Source organism: Sceloporus undulatus, chromosome 4 (genome assembly GCF_019175285.1).
Source record: "Sceloporus undulatus isolate JIND9_A2432 ecotype Alabama chromosome 4, SceUnd_v1.1, whole genome shotgun sequence".
Taxonomy (NCBI): Eukaryota; Metazoa; Chordata; class Lepidosauria; order Squamata; family Phrynosomatidae; genus Sceloporus; species Sceloporus undulatus.
This window is the reverse complement of record NC_056525.1, coordinates 167974695-167983646: the sequence shown is the minus strand read 5'-3', so window position 1 is coordinate 167983646 and position 8952 is coordinate 167974695. Positions and strand designations below refer to the sequence as shown.

The following is an 8952-nucleotide window of genomic DNA, read 5'->3' as shown; positions in this document are numbered from 1 at the left end:
ATAATAATAATAATAATAATAATAATAATAATAATAATAATAATAATAATAATAATAATAATGGTTCTACTAGCTTAAAGAAAGATAAAAAGAGTGACTGTCTCTGAGAAAGGAATTCCAAAGCTTATAATTACAATTCCAAAGCTTGGGAGCAGCCACCAAGAAGGCCCTCTTTTTTGGTCCAACCAAATGTACAGACTTCAGGCCGTTCCCAGAAGATCTCAAAACATGCGGGTTCATATGAAAAAGTACAAATAACCTGGACCTAGTTTTTCACTCTGAGTGTCATTTTTCAGAAAAGTAGGTTAAAATGTAATAAATGGCTAAATAGGTGTATTTTAGGCAAAGCTGAAGGCACACTGCAAATGTTTTGGAATGCTATGTATGAAAACAAATGCAAATATTTCGTGCAGGTTAGTTTTTTCTTTAATTGCAGAATGATGCAGAAATTGGATACAACAACTCATGATTGAAATGACTGAAAATGAACCACCCCTGCTTAAATAAAATTATAATATTTTATATTAATTATATAATATAAAATTATAAAATAGGAAACCAAACTCTTTCAATGAAATTTTTCCACTGTTATTCTATCATACCATACCTTATTAGACATTCTCTCTCTGGAGCTCCAGGTCACAACTCAGGACCCATTGAAACAGAAAACAGGATGAAAGAATAGGCTTCCCTCTTCATTCTCTTGAAAGATAAGCAATTTCCCTGACAGAGCCACCCTCAAGTATAGCTGTATATAAAAGAGTGGTATTTGGAAGCATCAGTTCCCAGTTAAGAGGGAAGGGCCTGTCTGATCTTGGATGTTAAGCAGGGTCCATTGTAGTTAGTACTTAGATGGGAGACCACCAGCAAATAGCAGGTGTTGTAGGCTGTATTTCAGAGGAAGGAACTGGCAAAACCACTTCTGAGTGTTCCTTGCCTAAGAAAACCCTATGAAATCCATGGGGTCATCATGCGTCGACAGGTAGCTTGAAGGCACATAAAACTATTTGAATTCAGAGGGAAAACATCTGTTCCAGTGCAGGATTCTATTATGATTTGCTTCAACGGAGTCAAGTGAGGTGGTGGTGCAGTATAGGCATCACTCTGATCTGTTGAATGTTGTTTCATTTCATTTGGACCGGCCTTTTAGAACATGCCAATGCCACTCCTGCATCTCAAAGAAGCAAAGGTGGACAAACAGCCATTCTGGGAATTTTGTCTGACCTGATTCATTTCTAAAAAATAACCATAAAAACAGTTTTAAGCCAGGGTTACTTGTGAGAAACACAGCTGGAATCCCACTGACCCTTGTTCTTGTCTAGGCTTTCTTGGCTCATGGATCCCTACTGTTGGGACACTGCAGTGTCCACCTAAACCTCAGACACCACTAACAGGGATGTGCAAGATATACTCACATCCAGCAAAAGAGGACAATGGTATGCAAGCTACACAAAACCAGCTCTGCTTCTGTCTACCAAATGCATCTGAGGAAGTAGGCTCAAGTCTAGGAAATCTCAGGCTACCAATTACTATCTGTTAATCTTAAAGGTGCTTCAGGATCCGCCTGTCTCTGATGACCTTGCCTCCTGCCCAGGGAAACATGAGCTACTGCCCCAGCTCTCATCACTGATGACAAATGGTTATGTGTGTCGGGTTGTTGTGTTGTGGGCCTTCAAGTCATTTCCAACCTGTGTTGACCCTAAGGCTAATAGCCTGTAAACAACCTGATATTTTGCAGACATCTGATACTAATGAAGATTGAGGATGCACTCTTATACAAACCCTATCTGGGTGTAGCTCTCATTAGATTCATTTTGCAGAATTGTCTAGGGACCTTATTACACTCATGGAATCCCAAACAGAAACAGGCTTTAAATTAGAAAAAACCTGCAAATGCAGGGAGTTTATCACACAACATTACTGCCAAAGTGAAATAACACAAAGAAATTATGTGTACCAGTTTCTATGGACTTTGGTATATGTGTGTGCTGTGTGCTGTGTACGTTCAAGTCCTTACCAACCCTGAAGTGAACCTAACATGGCATTTTCTTGGCAAGATTTGTTCCGAGGAGGTTTGCCATTACCTTCCCCTGAGGCTGAGAGAGTGTGACTTGTCCACGGTTACCTACTGGGATTTCATGGCTGGCAGAAAATGCAACACTCAAACCACAGTTATACTGGATAGGAAATTAAAAAGTTTAACAACATCTGGAAGGCCACAGATTTTATCTGCCCAGGGAGGAAAAACAAAACAAAACAAGATGGCTGTCTTCATTTGCAAACTTTGGGAAAGGGTCCTTTGATCATTCCCTGGAAAGCTGTCTTCCATTCCTCACCTTCTGAGCAGAAAAGGGCAAGAAAGGTGACCAGATGTTATAACCACGAAGGAAGGCAAGGCACTGCAAAATTGAGGGCATCCAAGAAAAAATGGAGGACATTGCAAAAGGAAAGCTGCAACTATAAATACAGTGGGCCCTTGGTATCCATTGGGGGTTGGTTCCAGGAGCCCCATGGATACCAAAATCCATGGATGCTCAAGTCCCATTAAATACAATGGCATAGTAAAATGGCATCCCTTATATAAAATGGCAAAATTGGAGGTTTCCTTTTGGGAATTTATAGCATTGGAGTTGAATCCCTGGATGAAGAGGTGCAGTAAAATGATGTCCCTTATATAAAATAGCAAAGTAGAGGTCTATCTATCTGTCTGTCTGTCTGTCTGTCTGTCTGTCTGTCTATCTAATATTTAAGGCCTTGGATAGTTGAATCTCTGGATGAAGAGGTGCAGTAAAATGGTGTCCCTTATATAAAATAGTAAAAACTGAGGTCTATCTGTTGATCTGTCTGTCTGTCATCTATCTATCTATCTATCTATCTATCTATCTATCTATCTATCTATCTATCTATCTAATATTTTCAAGCCTTGGCTAGATGAATCCCTGGACGAAGAGCCAACTGAGTCAATCCGTGCTTGTTAGGACCTTTTAGAATTCCTCCTCTGGAGAGAAAGTGGAAATGGAGGACAGGTCTCCTGGAAAAGGAGGACATGCCTGGTCACAGATGATGGTAGATTCCCCCCCCCAAAAAAATCTGCCTTCTTGGGACAAGAAAGGAGAAGCCCTCCCTCAGATCTGGGCAGGAGAGAGCCAAAAAGGAGAGGCAGGCAGGCAGCAGCAGACCCTTGAGGCGGATTAAAATTCAGGGCAGGTACCAAAGCAGGGAGGAACTGGCTCTTTCCTCTTCCCCCTCCTTCCCCAATATTACTTCCATTTGTTGGTGACGTCATGGCCTGGGAGGGTGGGGGAGGGGAGACCCCAGAAGCCTCCTCCTCCTCCTCTTCCTCACTGCAGGGGCTGGACTTGGAGGGAGGAGGGGATCCCCCGTGCTTTCCCCACCTGAGCAAAGGAGGAGAGTGGATCGCCCACGCGTGGCTTCCCCTCCTTTCCCTCGTGGCTCCTCTTCCTCCTCCCTGCCCTGGCTAGATATCAAGCTCCGGCTCCGCAGGGAGGATGAAAGGCAGCACCAGAGCATCCTTTGCCCAGGGACCACTTCAGATCCATCGCCTGCCCGCCGGAGAGAAAATCTGGAATGGAGGACGTGTCTGCTCCCCCTGGACGCCTGGGATTTGCAGCTCTATGTCTTTGCACTTCCCAGCTTCAGAGCCTCCCCCCCCTCCTCCAAGCTCCTGGGATCTGCAGTTTCCTCTCTTTCCCATTCTCAGCCCTAGTGCCCCCCCCCCCAAAAAACTCCTGGGATGTGTAGTTTTCTCTCTTTACCACTCTCAGCTATAGTGCCTCCTCCCAAAAAACTCCTGGGATCTGCAGTTTCTTCTCTTTCTCATCCTCAGCCCTAGCGCCTCCTCCAAACACAGAATGGCAAAAAGTGGAGGACCTTCTAGGGGGAAAAATGAAGGCCATGGTGCCCAAAGAAAAAAGCCTCAAAGCACCCTTATTAAAGATCAGTTCCTGCTTCTCCTCAGTCCTGCTCGAAATGCATTGCAGATATTCCAGGAATAATGGAGGATATTGAGGGGGGGGGGCTCCTAGAGGGAAGGCTGAGATGGAGGACGAGTCCTGGGCAAAAGGAGGACGGGTGGTCCTCCTGGAAGGGCGCCCCCTGGAGGAGCCAGAGAGGTCGGGAGAGGGGTCCCACAACCTCTGGATGGCCGAGAAAGCAGGATCACACCTCGGGGAGACTGTGTGTGGGTTGTGTGTTTGAGTGTGTAAAGAGAGGAGTGGGTCCTTCTCCTAGCCAGGCTGGAGTCCTGAGGAGCAGCCTGGATGCTGGTCCTGATGCCTATAAATGGCGTTCCTCTCTGCCAAGGTGCAGACATCTATATATATGTGTGTATATATCTCCAAATAAATAAATAAATGGGGCACCAATGCTTCGGTGTCCTGATGCCCCACGTCAGGGCTGTCGGTGGGCGTGGGGCTGTCCTTCCTCTGCCCCTCCTCCTCCGAGAGAGAGAAAGAGAGAGAGCCAGTCCTTGCTCTGCCTTGCCTTGCCTTGGCTGCTTTCTCTTGCCATCGCTGCCCCCCTCTTTTGCTTTTGCTTTTCCACCTCTTCTTCTTCTCCAGACGTCGTTCCACATCGGGCTGTGTGCATGTGATTTAAAACAAACACACATACACACACATTACCCAAAGGCAAAGAAAGAAAGAAGAAAGTCCCTCGCCTTCCTTGGAACTTGTTGGCAATGCTTGGCGTGGAGCAGACCCTCGCCTTCCCTCCTGCCCCACTTTAAGGAGAAAAGGAAAGAAGGAAAGAAGGAAAGGGTCCGAAAGATCTGCAGCCGCAAATGGTTCTACTAAATATAGGATGGGACTTAAGTTGAACGGCAGATACGTTTCTCTGGTCCTTGCTGTGCAACTAGGTAAGTCGAGGATGGGGCTTTCTGGGAAGGGGTGTGTGTATTGTTTGTGTAAATGTGTGTATGTATGTATATATGGAGAGAGAGAAAGAGAAGATCCCATTGTGGGAGAAAGGCGGGATATAAATCCTTCAAATAAATAAATAAATAAATTATATATATATATATATATATATATATATATACACACACACACACACACACACACACACACACATACACACACACACACGCACACATATGTATACGTATAAATATATACACACACACACAGAAGATCCCATTATGGGAGAAAGGCGGGATATAAGTCCTTGAAATAAATTGTACACACACACATATATACATATATACATATATACATATATATATATAAATACAGAGAGAGGAGGGTCCCATTATGGGAGAAAGGCGGGATATAAGTCCTTGAAATAAATTTTATACACACACACACATATGCACATACACATACACACACAGAGAGAGCGATGCACACCTATGCCAGAGATATAACCCCAAACCTGCATGCCTGCAAGAGCAAAAGCATCCCTCCAGATGAATCCGTCCTTATTTAAAAGGCGAACAAACCATTTTCATTCATTCGTAAGGACCTGGATCCGCAGGACGTGCTCTCTCTTTCTGAGCATCACTCGGACACTTTCCCCTCCTTTTTAAAAAGGAAAGAAAGACAAGAAATCATGACTATTTCTTCTTCCTCTTCTTTCTTCGTTCTTCTTTCTCTCTGCCGATTTAATCCAAATAACCCAAGACCTGGATGTTTTTTCTTCCTCCCGCACACCAAAAGGACCCCTTCCTGAACTGCATTGCTCCATTGCCTCTCTTTGCCCCCAATGCTCACCTCCACAAACAACAGAAAGAGAGATCCAGTCGCTATCGCAGCATCCTATTTATCCAAAGCTAAATTTACCCCCTTTTCACGGATGAAAAGAAAGGTGTGGGGGAAATTAGGGGGAAAGAAAAACCCAAAGTAATCGTGATTTTCACGATCTGAGGAGCTGATTTCCCCTCAAAATGGAAGAAAGAAATCCTAAGCAGTTGTAAGTTTCTGTCCCAACTGCAGTCTACAATTTAAAAAGAGAGAGAGAATGATTGTAGGAAAGACGGTTTGAGACGATTTGTGGGTTAAAAGGAAGGATGGAGAAGAGAGAAAGCAATAGAGACGAAGAGGATGTAAGATTTTTTTATAGGTCACCTTTTTTTTTTAAACACAAAATGCTTAGGGATTTGGTTTGGTTCTGTCTTAAGGCTCCCAATATTGCCACCTTGGGCTGGTTTGGTCTGTTTGAGGGCAAGGTTGGTGAAGGGATGTTGAGAGGGCATGCCTTGCACACACAAAAAGGCGACTTTGAAGTTGGCACCATTTGGGCTGCTGCACTGAGCAAGATTTTGAAGGCTAGGGGATAAATTGGTCCCCCAAAAAGGCACCTTGGGGCTGGCAGCTTGGTTCAAAGCTCTCCTTTCTCCAATGGATACCCTTTCCACTCCTTTCTCAAGGTCTTGGCCAGGAGCGTTTCCATTGAATGGCTCTCTCGCTCTCGTGTACATTTGTTTTCTTTTTAATGCAAACCATTAACAAGGGATTGGGCCATTTCCTGTAGGTTTGGTTTGGACCATATGTGTTTTGTGTGTGTGTGTGTGTGTGTGTGTGTGTGTGTGGTGTGGTGTGGTCCAGAATAAGATGGTCTTCCTTGCACCAACATGCCCGAAACGGGTGACCTTTGGAAAGGGGTGCAAATCCCATCACCCTCCAACAAGAGCCACTGGGTCCCAAATCTTCAGGTCCTGGATTTTTATCTTCCAGGAGCTGGGGCCAAAACCTATGCAGTATTTTGGAAGCAGAGATGGTTAGGATAATGGCGGGAAGGGAAAGCAGAGTAAAGCGAAGGTGTCGTGATCCAGAATAACGCAGTAATAGTACGATGGTTGCAGAAGAGAGGAGAATTGGGCAAAGGCTAGCAGGAATTGCTGCACCATCCAAAGACTTTCCGAAAAGAGCTTCTCCCTCCCTCCCTGTCAGTGTCTCTGCGCATCTTTGGTTATGTTGGGGTTTAATTTCTTTGAAATAAATGAGGGCATTTCCCTGTTGAGCAATAAAAACCGTGTGTGTTTGTGTTTGTGTGAGTCGGGTGTCTTCCAGTGCTTTTCGCAGGCGATCCTGGAAAGAAATGGGTCCATCCTTGCCTCCTTTGGCTGCAATTTCTGCAATTCGGAGGCATCAGGAAGGAGGCGAGGGGGAGAAGCATAGGAAGCAAGGAAAGGCAAGATGGAGTTAATAAAAGGACCTTATGGGGTGGGGGAAACCCACACAGCCCCAGTCTTCTTTCTACAATCCTGTCTTCCCGCTTGGTTTTGGTTTCTCTGGCTTCCCCCGACATTAGGCAAGGCAACGAAAGATTTGCCTTGCTAATCGGTTCCTCAACATCTTGATGCTATTAACATTAGCTAATTTCCTCTTGATTTGATTCGGAAGCCAGAATTGTGTGTATGTGTGTGTTTTGTGTGTGTGTGTGTGTGTTTTCCCTTCCAAAGGGCACTCTCGGTTGACCTTCCGGAGCAAAGAAGGTTCTTCTTGAGAAGGAAAGGTTGAAGAATCTCGATCTCGGAAAAGCCCAGTATATTCATTATCATCATCATTATCATTATTATCATCAGATTTAATAGATGTGATGATCTCTCTCTCACACACACACATACACACATCTTGCTTCACATCAACCCGTTCTTTGACTCCATCCAAAATTGATGTTTTTTGTTGTCGTTTTTACAAATCGCAACGTGTGTGTGTGTGTGTGTGTGTGTGACTATTCCTGTGTCCCTTCCTGGGAATGATTTCTCCCCTCTGGGGCCACAACAAACTACAATTCCCAGAATTCCGTAGCATTGCGTGAAAGCCCTCTCAAGCCGCATTAATCTTGCAGTGGGGCTGGAAAGGCAGCTTTAAATGGACCATCTCTCTCTCTCTCTTTCTCTCTGTGTATAAAGGAGCCCTTCTTTCCTCTTGGGCTCGTCTCCCTCGCCTGTTATTTGTTTGCAGGTTGCGAGTGTGGGAGCCAATAAATGTCTGCAGCCTGGGCATGTTTTGACGGGCTGGGGAGGGGGCTCGTGAAGATGGGGAGGTGGTTACTAAATCCGGCTCACCAGAGATCAGGTGGTGGAGCTAAAGGAGGAGGAGAAAGAGAAAGGGTCTCCACCGACAAAAGAGGATCGCTTTTATTTTGCGATTGGATCATACACACACCGCCCGCGCCTTTGATCTAGCAGAAACACACACACACACACATCGCCAAAGCATCGAAAATCTCTAGGGAGAGGGGGATCCTTTTCAATTGCACTCCCTTGTCTTGTCTTGTCTCTAGGGCTGGGCAAGAGCATTAGCCATTTGGGAGGGAATGGACAATGTTCCCCCCCCCCCCCCCCCCGTTTGCTATTGAAAGGCTTGTTGTAGTGGCCAGATCAGGGAGGCTTTGCTGGGGCTCTCTAGCTCAGTGATCCATGAAACCAACAAGTCGCTCATTCCCTTCCATTTTGCAGCAGGAATGATCAGGATCCTTCCTCTTGCTCCTGCAAAGCCCCAGCAATGGGAGCTGGGTTGGATATTTGGCCTCATTTGGGGAGGAATCAGAGGCTCAAAATATGTTCCGACTTCTCTCTGTGTCCTTTCTTGTTCTCTTTCCGCGGAAGAAAAGGGGCATTTCTTTTTCTTTTTCTCCCCTGTTGCAAACCAGATCCACGATGATGCTCTAAGGTGTTTGGTTTTTCTGACATTGACTTCCATTCGACTGGAAGAGATGTCTCCTCGGTGTGTGTGTGTGTGTGTGAATAATTCAAGGCATTCCTTTTAATGGGAGTCCCCCCTCCCCTTGGCATTGGTTGCGGGGGATGGTCCTCAAAGAGAAAAGGGACCGAACCGGCTCCTCCCCGAAAGGGAGCTCTCTGGCTGCGGATTTTCCAGAGAGGAAGGGAAGGCGGGGTACAATGTAAGAGATGGAGAGGGGAAGATGGATAGGGGAGGATCAGGGCCCATGATGTGCAGGGAGGAGAGGGAGGGGGAGAGAGAGGGA

The 8952-nt window shown here is 45.5% G+C and overlaps 1 protein-coding gene across 1 annotated transcript in view; it reads left to right on the top strand.

Moving 5' to 3' along the window:
• The first annotated feature begins 4617 nt into the window (after positions 1-4617).
• Positions 4618-8952, top strand: part of NRN1 (neuritin 1) — a 20458-nt gene continuing 16123 nt past the window's right edge. Inside the window, exon 1 of the mRNA XM_042461652.1 lies at positions 4618-4876. Coding sequence (XP_042317586.1) covers positions 4822-4876 — 55 coding nt within the window. The 5' untranslated portion in view covers positions 4618-4821. The remainder of the gene's footprint in view (positions 4877-8952) is intronic.